At 46.1% G+C, this 23,474-nt stretch overlaps 1 protein-coding gene across 1 annotated transcript in view; it reads left to right on the top strand.

Moving 5' to 3' along the window:
- The window catches only part of RSPH14 (radial spoke head 14 homolog), a 398,766-nt gene extending 396,630 nt beyond the window's left edge, over window positions 1-2,136 (top strand). Inside the window, exon 6 of the mRNA XM_069215110.1 lies at window positions 1,706-2,136. Within this exon, the coding sequence (XP_069071211.1) occupies window positions 1,706-1,944 (239 nt within the window). The 3' untranslated portion in view covers window positions 1,945-2,136. The remainder of the gene's footprint in view (window positions 1-1,705) is intronic.
- The last annotated feature ends 21,338 nt before the right edge of the window (window positions 2,137-23,474 follow it).

The following is a 23,474-nucleotide window of genomic DNA, read 5'->3' as shown; positions in this document are numbered from 1 at the left end:
TGCCTTAATGTGCCACTGGCCCCATTGTGTGATGAGCTTCTAAAACCATATAATGACATTATTTGATCATGCAGAAGCACCCCACCCCCAATATTAGGATAAGAGAACAGAATGGGGCCTGAGCTTCTAGTGATTTTGTCCCAAAATCTCTGTTTAACCAAATACTGTAAAACAAATCTCACTGAATTCTCCGGTGTACCAGAGCAGATCGTAAGATCTGCATGAGTCACACACGTGTGTGGTTCGGATACATTCCCAGCACATGCCTGTGTTTCTTAATCCTACAAGTACCAGGTGTTGCAGGCGTGCGCTCATTGGCCAGATGCAGGGTCTAGTAATCAGGGTACTAACACTAATACATTGTTATTCATATTTATCTCTTCATTATAAATACTTCTCCTTGAAAAGTGTTTCATTCCGAGAGGCACCCACCAAAGCTGGGATCACTGGTTCAGTTTTCAGTAATTTCTCCAGCTCTTGTACCTGGGACTATTGAAGAGCAAGGATAGATATATGCCAGAAATGCAGCACTAACAGGGGTTAATACGCCCAGACTTAGAACTGGGACGTCTGCACAGTTAGATAGAAACTGCCCATGCTGCTTTTAGAGGTTTCTAGGTTTTGAATCTCATCTCGATATAGCCTTAAGTGTCTCTTAGGGACAGAAAACACTTTGTGGATCGGACATCAAGTGCTTAAAAAAAGCAAAGTAGTGCACTCTTCAAAAGAGGAGTATAGTTAGTAAGGAGTTCATCTAGACCCTGGCGAGCTGTACTCCGTTCCAACAGGGCAGCGGAGGAATGTACCATGCCACCCCGGCAGACGGGAGCCACCGCAGTGAGAGAGCGCCTCCTGCTGGTGGAAGGCTCCACGCCCTCAGAAGGGCGGCCGGCACAGCGCCCCTCTGAAGGCAGGGGCGGTTTTCTGAGGAGCTGCCATGTTTCATGCGGCTGCTAAGCAAACTTTTTTGATTTAGAAACACAAATCCCCAAAGCTGGAGTTTGTTTTTGAAAAAAAAAATCTTAATGACCATGACATTACGGGTTATTTTTTCCCAGGGGTGACAGTATTTTTGTATTCTCTTTGAAACTGCCAGGCTTTGTCTGACAGGTCTGAACAGAAACAACTACGTCAGAATATCTGCTCTAAATAGGGTAGATGGTGAAAGGTGCTTGGACCAGTGGCCCCCATTTTCTCGAGCTACCAATGTAAGAATTCTGCTGGTTGATGCTGTGAGTGAATCGAGTCGACTCTAAATAGAGTGGACGGATTGTCAGTCCGGTGACGAGGGTAGTCTGCCAGGATGGTGGTAGAGGACATTACCCACCATGTTGTTAGTGAAGCCCCAGGGACATACCTCATTGAGGGCAGAAGAACGCAGTCAGTGGGGCTTCTTATCACAACTTAGGAGAAACTGAGTTCCACCAGAGAATGGACATATATCATCCGTCTTTCCACTAAAAATGCAGATAATTAGGATGATGGAATAATTTGACACAGAGTGTAAGGGCCAGTTCAGTAAAATGTAGAATTAAATACCCCTTTTAAAAGAATTTCTAAACTGTTGCTAAAATTTGAATTCATCTAATGTTTATTTTGTTGTTTTGAATGAAGTGCTTTAGCTAGAGCGCTGTAGACGCTTTTTCAGTCCCTGGTGTGCTCCGCCTCTCTGATGCTCTTATCTATTTGTTTCTCTTCTGTCCAGGTAAATATGCAGCTCTGCACTCTGGCGCTATAACAGCGCTGCTACCTCTAGTTAAGGATTCCCTCAGCAAGGTGCGCCTGAACACCCTTAAATGTTTGACCAATCTGTCTGAAACTTCAGAAGGACGCAAAACACTCCTGGATCACACAGCATTGCTGCAGGAACTGCTGGACGACCCCAGCGAGGCTGTGAGGAAGGCTGCCACCACAGCCCTGAGTGTCATCCAGTGGAAGCCGTAAGCTAGACGTGTGTAGAAGGATCACCGCAGCACCGCCTAACTGCACCCGACTGTCACTGGCCACATGGATGAGGTATCTAGATCCTTTCTGGGCCATCTGCTCTCCACCAGTGACCAATATTCCACTTGTACTGCTTGCCAAAGTGAATGGAGACATTCTTAAAAGAAATAAAGTATGTTGCATTACTATTTATAACTGTGTCATGGTCTTCTGTACTGAATTAGGGCTTGGGACATGTGTGGTGTACTCCATGACAACAGGTGGGTGCCTTTATGTTAGAGAGGAATCCTCAAAAGTATACCTTGAATTAGCAAATATATCCATGTGCTTTTTGTTCAGAAACGAGGCTTGGTTTCTAGGTGATGTTCCTATTGCCTAATAAAAAGTCTGAAAAGTGTGGTGATAGTAATGTTGATATTTAAGCAGTATTGCCTTTTGTTCAGGATGTTGATAGTGGTTAGAGTCTTTCACAGAACAGTCACTGAAGCACTCCAGTGAAGGTTTCAACCACTGTTAAGTGCATTCACTGCAATTACGGGCTGAAGGTGAGGGTGCATAGTGCGTGATGGGCGATTAACAGCTGTTAATGGCTCATGGCGTGTGGGCAGAAAGGATGTCCATCTCCCTAATCTCACCCATCATAGGCAAAGTAACACACCCAGTGCATGTTGTTTATGACCTCGCCACTGCAACTAGAATGTAGGCAAACAAAAGTAGTTTGTACCAGGATTCCAAGCATTCTGATTGCCTGAGCTAATCACTGCATTATACCAGTGCTTAATTTGTGCTTGTTGTTTCCGGTGCTGAGCATCGGCACTTATTTTTGAGGGCCGGGGCTTAGTCTTCTGCCTCAAGCATTTGCTGTGAGCAAAAGAAACATATGGGAAAGACGGAGAAAGGGAAAAACGAAAAAGTGTCACAAAGGGAGAAAGCACAAAGCTGCAAGAGTGAGCTGAAGCGCTGGGAGTGGCTTTAAATGGATTAAAGAGGCCCAGGATGGCTTCAGGATTACGCTACCTCCATATTCCGTGCTCGCACATTTAACTTCAGTAGCCGCGTGCTTCAGAGGAGAGCTCTGAGCACCGGCACTTTTCTATTTACAAATTAAGCACTGCATTATACTATTTTCAGTGTAGATCTTATGTGTAGTCCACACCATAAACTAGCAATGGTAGTCATTGTATTGATCATAGTTGGAAGATAGACTAAGGTGCTGGTTTAATTCTTGGCAGTAAGGATACTCCATTGCAACTGTGATTGAGTATCTTTATCGCCAAATTTAAGTGCAGGCGGACCTTATGGTTAAACATGGTGGAGATTACTCTGGCTCCACCATGATTAATCCCCGCCGATGACCCTGCGGAGTCTTACCTGTCATTCCGCCCACCTAGTATTGGCGAGTGGAATGACAGGTCAGTTTTCACTGCCCATCGCCACCAGGAAAACCCTGGCAGTAAGAGCCTTTTGAAAACTATTAAATAATCCCCCCTCTGTGGAACTGGACTCCTGTGGCGAGGGGAACATTGTTTTTTATTTTTCAAAAAGAAAGTCCCATTTTGGGATGTTTTTTCTGAAAATAAAAAAGTATCTTGTTTGATACAGGGCTCTGCCCCGCTGGTGGAACCCTGTACCAAACAGAAAAATATGTTGACAGGGACTGCATGACAGCAGTTCCTGCCTATGCTTTATAAATGACTGTCAGCTTGGTGGTCATTTATAAATCTGGCAGGTGGACCCTCCTCCAGGGAAACGGATTCATTGGCTCCATTGCCGGTTGAAACAACAGATCATCTGCCTATATATAAATGATGCCCTAAGTCAGCTCTGCCAGTTTTCAAACTTGTAATCCGGTGTCACACAGATCACAGGTGTGATATTTTTCCTTTACCAAAGTAGCATCTAGAAGACCAGTTCTGATGGATACTTCTATTTGAAGAGCCCTCATCTCTCAATTCTCCTCCAGGTACTATACTGAATGTGGAAAGTTTAAATTGCTCACCATAACCAATAGGTGACCGGAGTGTCCTCCTCCGCTTCCATAGTTATCAGCCCCTGAGCCTGACCACAGATATTCATAGCCTTTACCCAGGCGATGCTGGCAATCTTCTGTCTCATGCCAGCTCCCTCTGGTGCTCCTGCAGGCCCAGAAAGTTCCTTCATGGCCCCCGATCACATTTCCATCTATGGCTCCTTTCCTGATGCATGTCAACCTCATTTCACCGCCACCTTCTGATGCTGTTTTGGCACTGGTTGATCGTCTTCTTATTGCCGAAGGCCTTGCCAGTTGTTACACCACTGCCACCAGTGCCTACATCATCCTTGGGGCCACTGACCCGAATTTGGATCCTGTGCAAATTTTAGCTAACTTTAAAAAGACAAGGGGAATCTTATTTAGGTCCAGGCGTAAGGCTTGGCAAGTAATGATGGAAGAGCCCCTTTACAGATTTCGTTGTGTGATGAATATTATTTCAGATTGGGGAGCTTTTTGGCTTGGATTGGCCCATTCAGATGCCAACATTATTTACCATGAGGATGATGACAGCAAAGCAGTGGGTAATCTATTGTCTCCCACCAGTATGGATAGTGGTGGCTTATGTCGCCCTTCAGAATGCCAGTGGCCTAGATACCTCCCTCGAGGTGGATCTGCACTGTCCATTGGGACCTCCTACTGAGGAAGTAGTGTCATTCACAACTGTCTTACGCAAGCCTGTGGGTGTGCTTGAGCTTCCGGTACTTGTGGAGGAGAGGAAGGCCAACATCCTTAAAGAAATATTGCAACCTGGCCCTGGGGCGGTTAAGTTTTTGCTCCGAGCAACCCAGCTTCTTCTTCGCTGGTAAACCACAAAGGCATCCACTGCCATTGCTCAACACATGAGGATCCAAAATAATTTTTTTAAATAATATTTTTATTCGTATTTTTAGTAACACACAGAACAAACCACAAGCAGTGACCAAGGTGGGTAAACAGCCGACCATGTTATATATTGCAGGTATACACGCATTACATTATGAGATCTAGTCCCCTACATTACTATATAAGGAAATTACCTTGTAACATACCCAAAGTAGTATGTGAGCATCTGCCGGTGACCAGTTGTTAGAGCTTGCAGCCTAGTAGCAGGAAGACTACTGAACTTAGATTGATAGGTAAAGACTAGGGGCCAGATGTACCAAAGGATTTTACCCATTCTGTGTCTATGGGAAAAAGCTTTCGTACATATGGCCCTAGGAGTGGTGGACCACTCTCCAGTACCAATCTACTTGTATACACTTGGCCATCTGTTGATGGGTACTAGGCTGCTGGGTCTCCGTCTTCTCCTCCCGTACCTCATTCCTGGAGGCCGAGTGTTGGCCAACTGGCGAAGGTAGGAGACAAATGGTTCCCATATGTCAGTGGGCCGAGACTGTCGCCAACCGCTCCCAATAGTTAGCAAGCTGTTCCTGACAGTAAGCTGCGCCTTGAGCCATGTTATGGTGGTGGGTGCCGGCTTCCTTCCCCAATGTTTAGCAACTCTACGTTTGGCCAATAGTAACAGCATGGCAGTGAGTCCACGGGATGGAGTGAGCGTGTCTTTTACTTAGCCAAGCAGTCTAACTATGTGTGTGTATTGTAGCAGGGTGCATGTTATTTCATGTATAATTTTAAATACTTCTTCCCAATAGTTTGCTTCCTGGGGGCAGTACGAACCGAAGTGTATGAAGGTGGCCTGTGGCACATTGCATCGTAGGCATCTAGAGTCAGGGGCTAGCCCCATCTTGAAGAGTTCCATTGAGGTGCGGAATTTGAAGTGTATAAGGCACAACCTGTAGTTTGGTGATAGCAATGTCAGTTGATGACATAGTTCAAGCTTATTCAATAATTTTACTTAACAGTATTTTCCACACAAACTTGTTAGAGAAGGAAAATAACCTGAAGACAATGAGTAAGTGTAAAAGCAAGTTCTGCCCACAAGTGGTAATTCATCATGACTTAATTGTGAAGGATGTAGAAAAACAGCTGTTTCAGAAATTGAAAAAATATTGTGAATTTAACTGCAGAGGAAAGAATTGCTACCAGAAATCGTTTAATAGCTATCAGTGGCTTTGCGGGCCATTTCTGTTGCTTGCATTAAGGCCCATGACACAGTTGTTAAGGCAGTGGTTTTGGAATGCCCTTTCCTATTGAATTACTTCATTTCCTATTTTAATGAATGTATGGGAGACATAAACCCTTTGGCCCACTCCTTTCGCTACTGATTTGAGTTTTGATCATTTTCTCCTCTCTGTAAGGGGTGAATGACCAAAATGTTGCGTAAAACATATTGTGGTACAAGAATATTATATCAAGAATACTGTTAACATGGAAAAGATTGTGGGGCAGAATACAGAAGAGAAGAATACTGTTTTTATAGGTATATAATATTGTGGTTATTACCTAGTGGCAGTCACCACTAGGTAGTTTTAGTTAGGACTATGTTTCCATAGAAAAATCATTTATTTACTTGCCGTATATCTTTGGCACCGTTTAAAGAATCTTCACGAAATTTCCCCCCAAAAATGGCCCGTGATTCTTGATGAGCATGGAAAGATTCAGGGTGATCCGTCAAGCTGGGGCCGAGAAAAAGGGAGCACAAAAAACATTGCATTTCCCATGATAATAACCATAGGATCTGTCAACATGTCTATAGTCCGATTCGCTGGATGGAATTACACCAAATCTGGCAGAAAGCTAGCTGTCAGTACGCAGATTGTGCTTTTGTTAATTGGTGTAAATCTGTCTAGTAGTTTTTGAGAAACCTAGGGAAATTCAAATTTGTATATCTGTGGCCGTGAAGTATTCTCGAACAAAGACAAGCTTGTGCAGGGAAATGCACAGCTCTGATTGTCTGCCAACATTTCAAACCAGGAAGTGTTTGCAGCCATCTTTGGACTCAGCTTCAGCCAAGTCACAGCAAAAAAAGTAAAAAAATAAAACAAATAAAGGGGACAGGGTAGAGATACCCTGACCCCTTAGCTCTGGTGGAAAGCATTTTTTTAATTATTTTTTTACCGCAAAGTAGGAGCATCATTTTTGTTTAAAAATCAAGCGTAGCTTACAACTTCTGCATCTGGAGCATCTCTGTGTTTGGAGAAGCAGTGGGATGTCTTGTTGCAGTACTGCCTTGGCTGAATGCTGCACATTGTTCTTACAAAACAGCTGGCTTTGCAGATGCTGCAAATTTTGTGCCTTTGTAGAAAGTGCAGGATTTACTGAAGCCTTCTGGTTTTGGAGATGCTGTAGGATTTAGTGTAAGAGTTCCTTCCCTAGGAGATGCTGCATATTCAGCTACACAAGCCCTGCCCTTAGAGATGCTGCAGGCTCCACTGTTACTTTGCTGGCTTCGGAGGTGTTACAGGCTTTGATAGGGCGGCCCTGTTTTTGGAGGTGCAGTAAACTGCTCGCTTTGCTAAGGGAGCCCTCTTCAGAGGCATTGCAGGCTTTGCTAAGGGAGCCCTGTTTTTGGAGGTGCAGTAAGCGTTAGCCTTTGCTAGAGGAGCCCGCTCATCAGAGGTGCTGCAGGCTTTGCTAGAGGAGTCCTTCCTTCAGAGATGCTGCAGGCTTTGCTAGGGGAGCCCTCTCTTTAGAGGTGCTGCAGGCTTTGCTAGAGGAGCTGTCTCATCAGAGGTGCTGCAGGCTTTACGAGAGGAGTCCTTCCTTTGGGGTGCTGCAGGCTTTGCTAGAGGAGCCGTCTCGTCAGAGGTGCTGCAGTCTTTGTTAGGGGAGCCTCTCGTCAAAGGTGCTGCAGGCTTTGCTAGGGGAGCCCTCTTGTCAGAGGTGCTGCCCACTTTGCTAGGGGAGTCCTCTCATCAGAGGTGCTGCAGGCTGTGCTATGGGAGCCCTCTCATCAGAGGTGCTGCAGGCTGTGCTATGGGACCCCTCTCATCAGAGGTGCTGCAGGCTTTGCTAGGGACCCCTCTCATCAGAGGTGCTGCAGGCTTTGATAGGGGAGCCCTCTCATCAGATGTGCTGCAGGCTGTGCTAGGGACCCCTCTCATCAGAGGTGCTGCAGGCTTTGCTATGGGAGCCCTCTCATCAGAGGTGCTGCAGGCTGTGCTAGGGGAGCCCTCTCATCAGAGGTGCTGCAGGCTGTGCTAGGGGAGCCCTCTCATCAGAGGTGCTGCAGGCTGTGCTAGGGACCCCTCTCATCAGAGGTGCTGCAGGCTGTGCTAGGGGAGTACTCTCATCAGAGGTGCTGCAGGCTGTGCTAGGGGTCCCTCTTGTCAGAGGTGCTGCAGGCTGTGCTATGGGAGCCCTCTCATCAGAGGTGCTGCAGGCTTTGCTAGGGGTCCCTCTTGTCAGAGGTGCTGCAGGCTTTGCTAAGGGAGAACTGCCTTTCTTGATGCTTCAGGTTGTGCTGTTACAGCGCTGTCCTTGGTGGTACTGCAGGTTTTGTGATGGGAGCCCCATCTTTGGTTACCCTGATTGTGTCTGTTGCGTAATGCAACATGATGGGGCCCACCTGCAGAATGTGATGAGGAGCCTTTGAGTTTCCCATATCACACAAATGCTCAGTGTTATTGGGCTGAATGGGGCTTTGTGGAAGGGTTTGGTGCCTTCTGCAAGGTTGGGGGCCTCACTGTGCCGCAGGGGCCGCAGGAACCAGAGTTAAGCCCCTGGATTGTGCTATTACAGGCAGTGCTGCATGCCTTGCTACAGGAGATCTGACTCGAGAGATGCTGCAGGTTGTGCTGTCTTTGGAGGTGCTGCAGGCTTTGCTACAGGAGATCTGTCTCTAAAGATGCCCCAGGTTGTGCTGTCTTTGAAGGCCCTGCAGGCTTTGCTACAGGTGACCTGTCTCTACAGATGCTACAGGCTGTGCTATTACAGACCTGGCTCTGGAGGTGCACAGACTTTGCTGCAAGATGTCTGTCTTTACAGATACTACAGGTTGTGCTGGCTTTGGAGGTGCTGCAGACAATGCTAAAGGAGGTCTGTCTTTAGAGATGCTACAGGTTGTGCTGTTACCGAGCTGGCTGTGGAGTTTCTGCAGACCTTGCTACAGGTCTGTCCCTAGAGATGCTACAGTTTGTGCTGTTACAACTGTTGTTGGGGGTGCTGCGGGCTTTGCTACAGGAGGTCTGTCTCTGCAGATTGTGCTGTTATGGAGCTGGCTCTGGATGTCCTGCAGGCCTTGCTACAGGATGTCTGTCTTTACAGATGCTACAGGTTGTCTTGTTACAGCACTGGCTCTGGATGTCCTGAAGACCTTGCTACAGGAGGTCTATTTCTACAGATTCTACAGGTTGTCTTGTTACAGAGATGGCTCTTTATGTCCTGCAGACCTTGCTACAGGATGTCTGTCTTTACAGATGCTACAGTTTGTCTTGTTACAGCACTGGCTCTGGATGTCCGGCAGACCTTGCTACAGGATGTCTGTCTTTAAAGATGCTACAGGTTGTGCTTTCTTCAGAGTAGCTGCCGGCTTTGCTACAGGAGGTCAATCCCTAGAGATGCCACATATTGTGCTGTTACGGAGCTGGCTCTGGATGTCCTGCAGGCCTTGCTACAGGATGTCTGTCTTTAGAGATGCTACAGGTTGTCTTGCTACAGAGCTGGCTCAGGATGTCCTGCAGACCTTGCTACAGGATGTCTGTCTTTAGAGATGCTTCAGGTTGTCTTGCTACAGAGCTGGCTCAGGATGTCCTGCAGACCTTGCTACAGGATGTCTGTCTTTACAGATACTACAGGTTGTGCTGGCTTTGGAGGTGCACAGACTTTGCTACAGGATGTCTGTCTTTACAGATACTACAGGTTGTGCTGGCTTTGGAGGTGCTGCATGCTTTGCTACAGGAGGTCCGTCTCTAAAGATGCCACAGGTTGTGCTGTCTTTGAAGGCCCTGCAGGCTTTGCTACAGGTGACCTGTCTCTACAGATGCTACAGGTTGTGCTATTACAGACCTGGCTCTGGAGGTGCACAGACTTTGCTACAGGATGTCTGTCTTTACAGATACTACAGGTTGTGCTGGCTTTGGAGGTGCTGCAGACAATGCTAAAGGAGGTCTGTCTTTAGAGATGCTACAGGTTGTGCTCTTACCGAGCTGGCTGTGGAGTTTCTGCAGACCTTGCTACAGATCTGTCCCTAGAGATGCTACAGTTTGTGCTGTTACAACTGTTGTTGGGGGTGCTGCGGGCTTTGCTGCAGGAGGTCTGTCTCTGCAGATTGTGCTGTTACGGAGCTGGCTCTGGATGTCCTGCAGACCTTGCTACAGGATGTCTGTCTTTAGAGATGCTACAGGTTGTCTTGTTACAGGGATGGCTCTGTATGTCCTGCAGACCTTGCTACAGGATGTCTGTCTTTAGAGATGCTACAGGTTGTCTTGTTACAGAGATGGCTCTGTATGTCCTGCAGACCTTGCTACAGGATGTCTGTCGTTAGAGATGCTTCAGGTTGTCTTGCTACAGAGCTGGTTCTGGATGTCCTGCAGACCTTGCTACAGGAGGTCTGTCTATAGAGATGCTACAGGTTGTCTTGTTACAGAGCTGGCTCAGGATGTCCTGCAGACCTTGCTACAGGATGTCCATCTTTAGAGATGCTACAGGTTGTCTTGCTACAGAGCTGTCTCTGGATGTCCGGCAGGCCTTGCTACAGGATGTCTGTCTTTAGAAATGCTACAGGTTGTCTTATTACAGAGCTGGCTCTGGTTGTCCTGCAGACCTTGCTACAGGAGGTCTGTCTTTAGAAATGCTACAGGTTGTCTTGTTACAGAGCTGGCTCTGGTTGTCCTGCAGTCCTTGCTACAGGAGATCTGTCTATAGAGATGCTTCAGGTTGTCTTGCTACAGAGCTGGTTCTGGATGCCCTGCAGTCCTTGCTACAGGATGTCCATCTTTAGAGATGCTACAGGTTGTCTTGCTACAGAGCTGTCTCTGGATGTCCGGCAGGCCTTGCTACAGGATGTCTGTCTTTAGAAATGCTACAGGTTGTCTTATTACAGAGCTGGCTCTGGTTGTCCTGCAGACCTTGCTACAGGAGGTCTGTCTATAGAGATGCTACAGGTTGTCTTGTTACAGCACCGGCTCTGGATGTCTTCAGGCCTTGCTACAGGATGTCTGTCGTTGGAGATGCTTCAGGTTGTCTTGCTACAGAGCTGGTTCTGGATGTCCTGCAGGCCTTGCTACAGGATGTCTGTCTTTAGAAATGCTACAGGTTGTCTTGTTACAGAGCTGGCTCTGGTTGTCCTGCAGTCCTTGCTACAGGAGATCTGTCTATAGAGATGCTTCAGGTTGTCTTGCTATAGAGCTGGTTCTGGATGCCCTGCAGTCCTTGCTACAGGATGTCTGTCTTTACAGATACTACAGGTTGTCTTGTTACAGAGCTGGCTCGGATTGTCCTGCAGTCCTTGCTACAGGATGTCTGTCTTTACAGATACTACAGGTTGTCTTGTTACAGAGCTGGCTCTGGTTGTCCTGCAGTCCTTGCTACAGGAGATCTGTCTATAGAGATGCTTCAGGTTGTCTTGCTACAGAGCTGGTTCTGGATGTCCTGCAGGCCTTGCTACAGGATTTCTGTCTCTAGAGATGCTACAGGTTGTCTTGCTACAGAGCTGGCTCTGGATGTCCTGCAGACCTTGCTACAGGATGTCTGTCTTTAGAGATACTACAGGTTGTGCTGTCTTCAGAGTAGCTGCAGGCTTTGCTACAGGAGGTCTATCCTTAGAGATGCCACTGATTGTGCTGTTACAGAGCTGTCTCTGGATGCCCTGCAGTCCTTGCTATCGGAGGTCTGTCTCTACAGATTCTGCAGGTTGTCTTGCTACAGAGCTGGATCTGTATATCCTGCAGACCTTGCTACAGGATGTCTGTCTTTAGAGATGCTACAGGTTGTCTTGCTACAGAGCTGGCTCAGGATGTCCTGCAGACCTTGCTACAGGATGACCGTCTTTAGAGATGCTACAGGTTGTCTTGCTACAGAGCTGGATCTGTATATCCTGCAGACCTTGCTACAGGATGTCTGTCTTTAGAGATGCTACAGGTTGTCTTGCTACAGAGCTGGCTCAGGATGTCCTGCAGACCTTGCTACAGGATGTCCATCTTTAGAGATGCTACAGGTTGTCTTGCTACAGAGCTGTCTCTGGATGTCCGGCAGGCCTTGCTACAGGATGTCTGTCTTTAGAAATGCTACAGGTTGTCTTATTACAGATCTGGCTCTGGTTGTCCTGCAGACCTTGCTACAGGAGGTCTGTCTTTAGAAATGCTACAGGTTGTCTTGTTACAGAGCTGGCTCTGGTTGTCCTGCAGTCCTTGCTACAGGAGATCTGTCTATAGAGATGCTTCAGGTTGTCTTGCTATAGAGCTGGTTCTGGATGCCCTGCAGTCCTTGCTACAGGATGTCTGTCTTTACAGATACTACAGGTTGTCTTGTTACAGAGCTGGCTCGGATTGTCCTGCAGTCCTTGCTACAGGATGTCTGTCTTTACAGATACTACAGGTTGTCTTGTTACAGAGCTGGCTCTGGTTGTCCTGCAGTCCTTGCTACAGGAGATCTGTCTATAGAGATGCTTCAGGTTGTCTTGCTACAGAGCTGGTTCTGGATGTCCTGCAGGCCTTGCTACAGGATTTCTGTCTCTAGAGATGCTACAGGTTGTCTTGCTACAGAGCTGGCTCTGGATGTCCTGCAGACCTTGCTACAGGATGTCTGTCTTTAGAGATACTACAGGTTGTGCTGTCTTCAGAGTAGCTGCAGGCTTTGCTACAGGAGGTCTATCCTTAGAGATGCCACTGATTGTGCTGTTACAGAGCTGTCTCTGGATGCCCTGCAGTCCTTGCTATCGGAGGTCTGTCTCTACAGATTCTGCAGGTTGTCTTGCTACAGAGCTGGATCTGTATATCCTGCAGACCTTGCTACAGGATGTCTGTCTTTAGAGATGCTACAGGTTGTCTTGCTACAGAGCTGGCTCAGGATGTCCTGCAGACCTTGCTACAGGATGTCCGTCTTTAGAGATGCTACAGGTTGTCTTGCTACAGAGCTGTCTCTGGATGTCCGGCAGGCCTTGCTACAGGATGTCTGTCTTTAGAAATGCTACAGGTTGTCTTATTACAGAGCTGGCTCTGGTTGTCCTGCAGACCTTGCTACAGGAGGTCTGTCTTTAGAAATGCTACTGGTTGTCTTGTTACAGAGCTGGCTCTGGTTGTCCTGCAGTCCTTGCTACAGGAGATCTGTCTATAGAGATGCTTCAGGTTGTCTTGCTACAGAGCTGGTTCTGGATGCCCTGCAGTCCTTGCTACAGGATGTCTGTCTTTACAGATACTACAGGTTGTCTTGTTACAGAGCTGGCTCGGGTTGTCCTGCAGTCCTTGCTACAGGATGTCTGTCTTTACAGATACTACAGGTTGTCTTGTTACAGAGCTGGCTCGGGTTGTCCTGCAGTCCTTGCTACAGGATGTCTGTCTTTACAGATACTACAGGTTGTCTTGTTACAGAGCTGGCTCTGGTTGTCCTGCAGTCCTTGCTATAGGAGATCTGTCTATAGAGATGCTTCAGGTTGTCTTGCTACAGAGCTGTCTCTGGATGTCCTGCAGACCTTGCTACAGGATGTCTGTCTTTACAGATACTACAGGTTGTCTTGTTACAGAGATGACTTGCTCTGGATGTCCTGCAGACCCTGCTACAGGATGTCTGTTTTTAGAGATGCTACAGGTTGTCTTGTTACGGCGCTGGCTGTGCATATTCCACAGGGGTTTCTCGCAGAGGGCTGGCTTGAGAGATGCCCCATATCCTTAATGTAGGTGGCTCTGAGGATTCGCTGCATTTGCAGTCTCATCTCTGGAGATACAAGTGTTCCTCTCCGGGCCCTGGCGGTGAAGGTCTGTGGCTGTAATGGATGCGCACCTCCTGAAGGGCAGTCAGCCCTGCTTGTCATCTACGTGCCTGCGAGGTGGGTGGCGTGTGGTTTGAGTCCTGGCAGCAGACTGTACGTTAACAGGCGACTTCCATTTCTTTGGACCTAGTGCCACCTAGTGTTCATGTTGGTGTACGTTGAAAATGTTTAGAAATAATTTCCCCTAAAGCTTTCACGAGACCAAAATGCTCAGGGAGCGAGGTAATGTTACCTAAAAGGAAGAGAAAAATATACAGCTGTTTGCAGACTGATGTGCGGGTGCAAATGTCCCTGCGAGCATCTGTGATTGGAAAGGCCCTGCGTAGAGGTGTGAGTGTAAATGAACGGACAGAAATGTGAGGGTAAATATAGCGTACTTGCCTTGGACAGATGAGTGGGTCTACGTGTCTAAGACAGTGATGCGGGGGTCAGAGTCTTGTTCGGGTGTAAGTGCCCTAGACAGAGTGGAAATGCCCCGACAGACTGAGTGCCCGTTCTCAGGACAGAGTTGTGGCTATGAATGTCTGCGCGAGTGTAAGTACTATGAATGGACGTGGAACGTGGAACTGGACATGTCCTGAACGGAGATGTTGGTGTAAATTCATGGGTAAAAGTGTGAGTGTAAATGTCCCGGAAAGAGGTTTAAGGGTAAATGCCTTATAAATAGATGTAGGTGTAAACGCCCTAAAGGAAGTGTAAAGATACATTTTCTGGGGCAGAGATCAGAGTTTACACCTACTTTCGAAGGCGTGAGCGTACATTTCAATGACAGAAGTTTAAGTGTAAATGTCCTGGGGGGAGAGGTAAGTTAGACTGTAATGCGCAAAGCTGGGAGTGCAAGCCTCATGTGTGGAGGGTTAGAGTACATGCTCAGTCCATACGTGTAAATGGCATGTTCGAAGGTGTAAATGGCTGTCTTGGATAGAGTTGTGAGTGTAGATGTCAAGACTAGAGGTGTGGGTGTAATGGCCATGGAAAGAGGTGTGAGTGCAAATGACCTCTTCAGACCTGAGAATGTACATTCCTAAGAGAGGGATGTGAGTGTAAATTCGCTCGAAGGAGTGAATGTGAATTCACAGGGGCAGAGGTATAAATGTGAATGCAATGCCCTAGGACAGGGGTCTTCAAACTGGGGGGCGGGCCCCCCTAGGGGGGCCTCAAGTGATCCCAGGGGGGCGCCAGGCTCTGGAAAAAATAAGCATTACCCAGATAACAGTGTTTTGTTTTCAGCAGAAATAATTTATTGCATTTTTAAATGGGTAACAGTACTTAACTGCAATGTTTAAATACGTCTAGACATATTTAAACATTGCAATCTTTGTAAAAATGTATGTAAAAAATTCTGAAGGAGGGCCCAATGATTTTTATTTTTCAACTGGGGGGGCGCGGCATTAAAAAGATTGGAGACCACTGCCCTAGGCAGAGATGTGAGGGTAGATGCCAGCGGTTTGTGTGCACGTGCCCTGGATTGAGGGGTGTGAGTGTGCTGCATGCATGCTTCTGTATCATCCCACTCCACACATTTCATTCGTGTTACATTTCAATTTAACATGCATTATCTACTTTATATTTCCACTAAGAGTTTCCTTTTCATCAGATTCAAACTCGACTACAATTTCCATCCAAATTGTTACGGCTCACCTGCATTAGTGTTAAAATGTAAACTTTGACAAACACGCAGTGGGCATGTAGTATATCGTTTTGAGACCTGGAATCAATCCTCATTTGCTCTAGGGATGTTTGTTCATGTTTTCATACAGTGACTTCCTTTCAACTCCGCTGATAATTCTCCAAAATGTTGCTTTGCCCAAATATATGTCCCTTCCTAAATGAGACGAGACCCCCCCTTACCCCCTTCTTCCTCTTCACACTAGGTTTTATAGTCTTCCACTTACTGAAATGTTTTTTTTTAAATACCATAAGTTGGATTAATGTTGTAAGGAATGTTTTGTATTGCTTTTAAATAGCACAAAAAATGTAGCAATCATTGGCTAAGCCAATAGGTCTTGCCTATGCAAGAGCAATGCTGGTGTTCAGCATGGCTAAAAGTTGAGGCATAGGGGAGAGTGGCGTGGTGTTGTAGAGTGGAGTAACATATAGTGGCATAGAGTGTCTAGACTCTACAGTGTTGTAGAGTGTCGTGGAAGGAGTAGAGTTCTTTGAGTGGAGTAGAGGGGAGGGGCTTACAGTGGAGCAGAGTGCCATTGAGTGGAGTGGATCAGAGTGTCACAGAGTAGAGTGGAGTGGTATAGAGTGGAGTAAAGGGGTGTGGAGTGGCATGGAGGGAGTTGTGTACACTGTAGTAAAGCGTTGTCAAGTAGAATGACGTAGGGTGGAGTAGATTGTCGTAAAGTGGAATGGCATAGAGTGGAGTAGAGTGTCATAGAGGTGGTTGCATAGAGTGAAGCAGATTATTGTAGAGTGGAGTTGCATAGAGTGGAGTCGAGTGGAGTGCCGTAGAGTGAGTGCTATAGAGTGGAGTGACATGCAGTGGAGTGGAGGAGTGTCAAAGAGTGCAGTGGCATAGAGTGGAGTAGAATGTTGTACAGTATTGTATAGTAGAGTAGAGTGTTGTAGAGAGGAGTGGCATAGACTGTCGTAGATTGGAGTGGCACTGAGTGGAGTAGAGTGGAGAGGTGTAGAGGGAGTTGTATGTTGTAGAGTGGAGTAGTGTGTCGTAGAGTGTTTTAGAGTGGTGTAGAGTGTCTTAGAGTGGAGGGGTGCAGAATGTCGTGGAGTAGAGTGGAGTTGCATAGAGTGGAATGGCATAGAGTGGCAGTGCATAGAGTGGAGCGTCATAGGGTGGTGCAGAGTGGAGTAAAGTGGCATAGAGTGGAGTGGCAGAGTGGAGTAGAGTGGAATGGCATAGAGTGGATCAAATTAACTGAGTGGAGTGGCATTGAGTGTGGTTGTGGCAGAGTGTTGGAGAGTGGAGTGTCATAGAGTGCAGTAGAGTGTCATGTTGTGGAATTGAGTGACGTAGAGGAGTGGAGTGTCATAGAGTGAAGGGGAAGAGTGGAGTGGTGTCGAGAGGAGGGGCGTAGAGTGGAAGGCTGTAGAGTAGAGAGTTGTAGAGTGGCATGTCATAGAGTAGAGTGGAGTAGCATAGTTTCTTGGAGTGGAGTAGAGTAGATTAGAGTGACATTCCATTGAGTAGATTAGAGTGGCATGTCAAAGAGTGGAGTGGCATGTCGTAGAGTAGAGTGGCATGTCATACAGTGGAGGGACACTGAGTGGGGTGGCGTTAAGTGGGGGGAGTAATGTGGCGTGTTGTAGAGTGAAGTGGCGCTTCATGTAGTGGTGTATTGCTGTATGGAGCCCAGTGCGTAGAGCGGCATAGAGTGGCATGGTGGGGTAGAGTGCCATAGAGTTGAGTAGAATGTTGTGGAGTGGTGTAGAGTGGAGTGGCATGGTGTGGCGTATGAATGGTGTGGTGGTGCACTGCCATTACAGACAAACACATTTTCAATTGATATGACCTTTAGATTTGCACAGACATACAGTTTTACCGATAAAAATATACAGCACACAAAAGATCATGTATGGAAATGGCATCACCTAGTGTGCTGATTTGTTTTGATCATAATAAAATATTAGTTTCAACCTGATTGTATCAAAATATTTATTTCCACCATGTCTGAATTTAAAACAAAATGTGCTTTATTTGTGCCTTCCTAATTCTGATATATTCTGACATATCTGCATAGTTCATTTAGACATTTAAATTTTGTTGTGTGTGAGAAAAAAAGCATTTCCTTGCACAACTCCCATAACCAGCAAAGTTGTCACATAAATCCTCTCACCCGATGTGTGGATTCTGACTGACACAACTAGTGTGTAGGGGTCTAATGTAATGGAGTGTGAAATGGAGGAAGTCTCACATTGGACACCATTCCATTGGTCCCGGCTGAATAGCAGACAAGTATGGAGTATGGCTATGTGTTACATTACAGTGGGCATAGTGTACTTCTATGTACCAATATACCCAATTATGTGTGACATATTGAGTGAAACTTTACTGTGAGTGGATACAAGCAATTGATTAATGTTAAGTGACATTTCCTGTGTTACCTACCTTATGTGTGCAGTTACCTTTTGTGGTTTGCAGTAGGCTTGGCTGGACTTGGGGACCCATTCCTATATGGATATGTGACAATCCTAGCCTATCCCTTACATGAAGTAAACAACATCACATTGGATTGCTGCAGTGGATGTTAATATCTCCGTTGCCACTGTCCCAGGTTGGTCAAGGGGTCCAACAACATGATTGATACATGTGTAGGCCAACTACCGGATGAGGGGATGTGATTTTATTTCTTATTCCATTGTTTTAAGTGACTTCAGCTGGTCAGATTCCTACACCACAGCCACTGTGTTTACGCCTCTATTACCGAGGCATCAGGATATTGGCGCATTCCAGGCTTAGTACGGTGCATCGAAAAGATGTATCACAAATTGTCAAACTCATAGATACTGCTGTGTTAGTTTTGTGTTATTTGCAGAGGAACGCCTCGCTTGCATATTTTAATTTCTGCGTGGCACAGACGGTTTTGGTGCAGGTATTTTTTGATGCAGTACTACAAAAACTGACTCATTTGGCTACATGCGTCCACTTGTAATTATGGAGTACTGCCTGTGCCGCTGACGTGTCAAAAATAATGTTGCAACAGCGATGCAAGTCTCTCATAAATATGCCCCTATGTTTTCGCTCATCCTGGAAAAGCAGGTGCTCCTTCTCTGTTCTAAGCAGCAAAATGTGAAATTTGTTTCCTTTAGTCCTCCCCTATAGTGCCAACTACCATGCGTTTAGTAAACTGGTAAAGACCTGGAGCCTGATTTAGAGTTTGGCAAATGGCTTAATTCATCACAATCATGATGTATATCTATCAATATACAAATGAGTTATATCCTATGGAACTTGTAGTAAGGCAGACAAGGCATCTGTGATTGTGGCGTAGTACCTGGCTACCAACCTTTAAATCAAGCCCTTGGCTGTTCACCCAATATGTGGGTCTTTGTGTTGCATAAGGACTGTCACTGAGTAGTGCCTGGACACCATCACTGGGGCCTTCAGGCTCAATAAAACTTGAAAATAAATACGAGTGTTGTGGCCCCAGATGTCAACCATTCTCATCAACTCTACACTTTTCTTGTCATTTTTTTGTTCTTGCCATAACCAAGTGTCAGTACGATTTTATGGAGCTCCAGAATCTACTAATTCTAACTCCTTCTTTCGTAGATTCTCCAGGCTCTAATTACACATTTGTGGGCTCGCTTTTTACATGGTAAGAATGTTAGTACATCAATGAGTTTTTCTACTTAATTAAAAAAAAAATAGTTGTGCTTGATAAAATGTGCCATACATGCAATCACACCTCTATTTCATTGGTGAATGTCACGACTCACGTGCTGCTTGCGCCTGGAATTTGCAGATCTGGTGGCGTGAATCTTCAATGTTCGGCTTTGGCCCAAAAAGGGGCGACTCTTTCTGGTAGCCACGGTGCTGTAGGCAATGGAGACACCAAGAACAGACCGTGCCCTTCAGAAAGTAGCGCCAGAGGGAAAAAAACCCTTAAAAAGGGGAAAAAACCTCCAAACAGGAAGACTCCTGGAGAAAAACAAGAACAAACAAACAGGAATCCAAAAGGAGCAAAAATCAGAAAACACAGAATGCTGAATCCAAAACCAAAAGGCAAGGAAATCAGGAGCGAAGACACTAACTGAGCAGAAAGTGTTGCAGCGCAAAGAAAGAGGAAAAACACAGCCCTTATATACCAAAAAACAGGAAGTGACCCACAGGAAGTAAAAGGACACCATCTTAGATAAGGAAACAATACATAGAACAGAATAGTAGAGGAACCATAGAGAATAGGGAACAAGGAATGCTGGGAAAGCACAGGAATCTGGGAAGGAGGAAAAAACATAAAGAAAGGCACACAACAGACTGCAAAAAAGAAGAAAGGACAAAGAAACGAAGAAAAACAGGTAAGAGGGTTCAGAGACCCCTGGGACAGTGAAAGGCAGAAGGAAGAACGAGGCCCCAAGCAAATCTGGGGCCTCGAAACGCGCAGGAGAGGCTGGGGGCGCGCCGCGTCTTAATAACGCGGTGCGCGGCCCGAGCCGAACGCCCGGCAGAAGTCGAGCTCTCGGCTCGCGCCGCGCGGTGCGGCGCGACAGTGAATTGTAACTCTACTTCTTCAAACTGGGCTCTAAATCTTGGGGCAAACCTCATTTGCAGTTCCTGCATATATTCTTCAGACAAGTAGATACGTGTGTAGGGTTGATCTAACCTCTTCTAATGCATCAAGACCGTAATGTTTACTTTGCCACTGGAATGTTTTTGGGAGCAAAATAAGTAGGATACCTACACTTAGACTGGGATAGCAAGAACACTGCAGGATCTCTGAAAAATGCATCAGATTAAGAGGTCAGATATCCCTGGTGCTTTACCACCTGTCTAAAATCTAAGAGACTTTAAATATCATGTTTCTCTTTCGCCACTGGTATACATAGCAGTCTTGGTTCGGTTTCAATTATTTGCATTGCACTTTTAAAACCTGGGGCCAGATTTAAGAAAAATGGGGCTACATTAAATGTAGTGCCACTTTTCTTGCGACCCCCTGTGCCCCCTAACGCCACCAGTGTGTGCCATATTTAAAATACGGCGCACCATAGCGCAGGGTAGGTGGCAATAGCGCCAGAATTTTTGACGCTACTGATGTACTGTTCAGGGTTTTGGTGCTAACCCTGAACAGTACATAGGGGCCCAATATAAATAATGGTGTTCTCCCTTTTAATGCCTGCTCTGAGCAGGCGTTAAAAATGCTGCAAAAAATGCTGCAAAGAAATCTTTTAGATTTTGCAACTTTTCGGCCACCCCTAATGGGGGAACGCCCTCCCTTGCATACATTATGCCTTGCGCAGGCATAATGTGGTACAAAGGGTTAAAATGTGATGCAATGCATGCATTGCGCCACTTTGTAAATCTGGCTTGGCGATTTTGGCCTCTTCGGGCCACGTTAGCATAGAAAAACTCACGCTAATGTGGCGCAAGGAGGTGCTAGGGGCTCTTAAATATGCCCCTTGGTTTCCTCTGAAACCATGTTTACGTTTTAATTCGCTTCATCCACTTTAATTGAAATATCTGCCTGATTTGAGCTCAAGTTAAGAAATGAATTGATTCATAACTATCTCCATAAGAGATGTGGCCTTAGCTTCCATCAGACTGAGGGCTATATTTACCAGGCCCTTTGTGTTGCCCGACCTTCACTTTAGTTACGGTCCGGCGGCGCACACTGCAGCGCCATATGCACACAGCCACGTAAAGCCACCGTGCGTGGCTTTTCATGGCCTTGTAAATATGGCCTGAGTCAATGCAGCGACTTGCGCTGAGTTGACTCACCCTGCAACAGGGAGGCGTTCCATGAGTGTTGCGGTGGGTGTTTCCACGCAACACCCATGGATTTTGACACATTACCATATTTACAAGGATTTGTAAACCTGGGAATGCATCAAAAGCCTACGCCTCCCCGGGGCGGCATAAGGGATGTGCAATGAGGAGAAATAACTTTATTTCTCCTTGTTTTTTCACTTCTCTATGTGTGCTGCATTCTGCAGCACACATAGAAAATAGGAAAACGCCTCTGATGATTGTTTTTGTGCAGGAAGGTGTTCTTTCCTGCACAAAAACAATCATCCCCACAACGCAGACACCCCGCACCATTGTGCAAGTGTCCCTGTGTTGGCTCATGGTAGCCCATTGTATGCCAGCGCAGGGGGAAAGGACAGGATATGCCACATTCCTGCCCTTTTCGTTTGACACAGGGCAGCGCCGCAAGAAGGCTTGAGGCACTGCCCTGCCCAAAAGGCTTGTAAATATGCTCTGAGTGTTTAGAACTGAAGGCCTTGTAAACTGTCAGGGGCCAAAAGGCACAAAGAAGCTGAATGATCTTCTTAAAGCTCTAAGCAGTTTCTGATGGTAACCTGTATTCTAGCTAAGAGGTACTGCTTCATTGTGGTGAGGTCCAGATCCGCTCATATATGAAGTCTTCCTAATACTAGACAGAACAACACACTTTTAATAAGAGAATTGGCAGCACCATGCATAGCTGGAACCAATATTAAATAACAATCAGAGAATTACCTGATAATAGTCAGAGTCTTCTTGGATCTATGCAACGCGCCCATTCACTATCTTATTGACGATTAAGCTGGTGAGCTGCCACTTTATACGGTTATGTTACCTTTTTATTGTTCAAGTTGTAGTCCTTAGTGTCCAATGAGCCTCCAGTTGGAAACAACAGAGCATCTCTTAAACAAGGCCCAACAGGAAGAGCAACTCCACAGAAGTTGATTACTGACACTGAGTTAAGGGCTGACATTTTCATCATTTGTAGTGCTCACACAGGACGTACATCGTTAAGATTGGCGTCTTAGTTTCACTCATGAGCAGTGATCTCTCCACGGTAGTGCACTTTCTCATAGCACTTTCGATTAGAACACACCTGCAGTCCACATATGAACATGTCATGACCATACAAATTATTATTAAAGTTACTCTTGGCTCGCGAACCAACATTTAGATCGCCAACAACCTCGCTGTCCTAAACAGATGCGTGTCCCAAGCTCAGCCAAGCCTCCCTGTTTCCACAGGCAGAGCATCCAGGCAAAGACTTTGAACATAGGTGGATGTCAAACTGTTTGACTTTTGAGACCCTCCTTCCTTCAGAATTTGCAAGGAAGGTGGATGTCTACTATTCTATTCCATCTTTCACCTATGTGATACCAATGTACAGGCCATGTAAGTCAGAACTTTGAAAAACAGGCCTATCCTTAATCTGTTGAGATTCTATTGATATTGATATTTTCCTGGGAACTGATCTCTGTTAATCCTTCCCTGACCTTAGAACACTATTACAGATGGAAAGATGGCATCAAGACTTTAGAGCTCCCACCTCTGTTTTAGTTAAAACACATACTTGTAAGTCACTCTTCGTCCACTTTGGCTACACCGTTTTCAAGCAATGAGTATTTGCTGGCCATTTCTAAAGGCACCATCTGACTTCTTGTATTTGGATTAAGAGCTGAGGGCAATGGGCAGTGTTCTCTCTCATCCAGATGCCTCTGGGCTGTTAGATTTCACCCATAAAGAGGTGGTAGGCCTGGGCAGTGCCCTCTCTCATCCAGATGCCTCTGGGCTGCTAGATGTCACCCATACAGAGATGGTAGCTCTGGGCAGGGTCCTCTCTCATCCAGGCTGCCAGATGTCACCCATAAGGTGCTGACAGCAGTGGCCAGTGGCATCTCTCATTCAGGTGCCTCTGGGCTCCTAGGTTTCATGCATGTCTCACAGTGAGCTAGAGGTTCTGGGTTGGTGGTTCATCTATGTCAAACATGGCCTCTGTTTAGTTTGCTTGATGCTTTCTCTCATCCTTCACCACCTTAGTCCTAGCACCAGCGCCAGCCTGCTTATGTTTTTTTAATTTTTTTTAAATCTGTTTATTACAATTTTCAGTTATTTCCAGTGATCACAACATTTTGTCAAACTGTATTATAGGTTACTTCACCTGCAAATTACATTTCTTCTCCTTTTCATTATAATGTGTTATACATTCGGTGTGTACCATAATTAAGTTCACTTGTCGTATTTTAGTATAGTAGAAGAAAGGGATTGCAATAGAGTTGTGGAAAATA

Source organism: Pleurodeles waltl, chromosome 11 (assembly GCF_031143425.1).
Source record: "Pleurodeles waltl isolate 20211129_DDA chromosome 11, aPleWal1.hap1.20221129, whole genome shotgun sequence".
NCBI classification, from domain to species: domain Eukaryota; kingdom Metazoa; phylum Chordata; class Amphibia; order Caudata; family Salamandridae; genus Pleurodeles; species Pleurodeles waltl.
The sequence above is the reverse complement of the archived record's forward strand: the minus strand, read 5'-3'. Positions and strand labels throughout refer to the sequence as shown.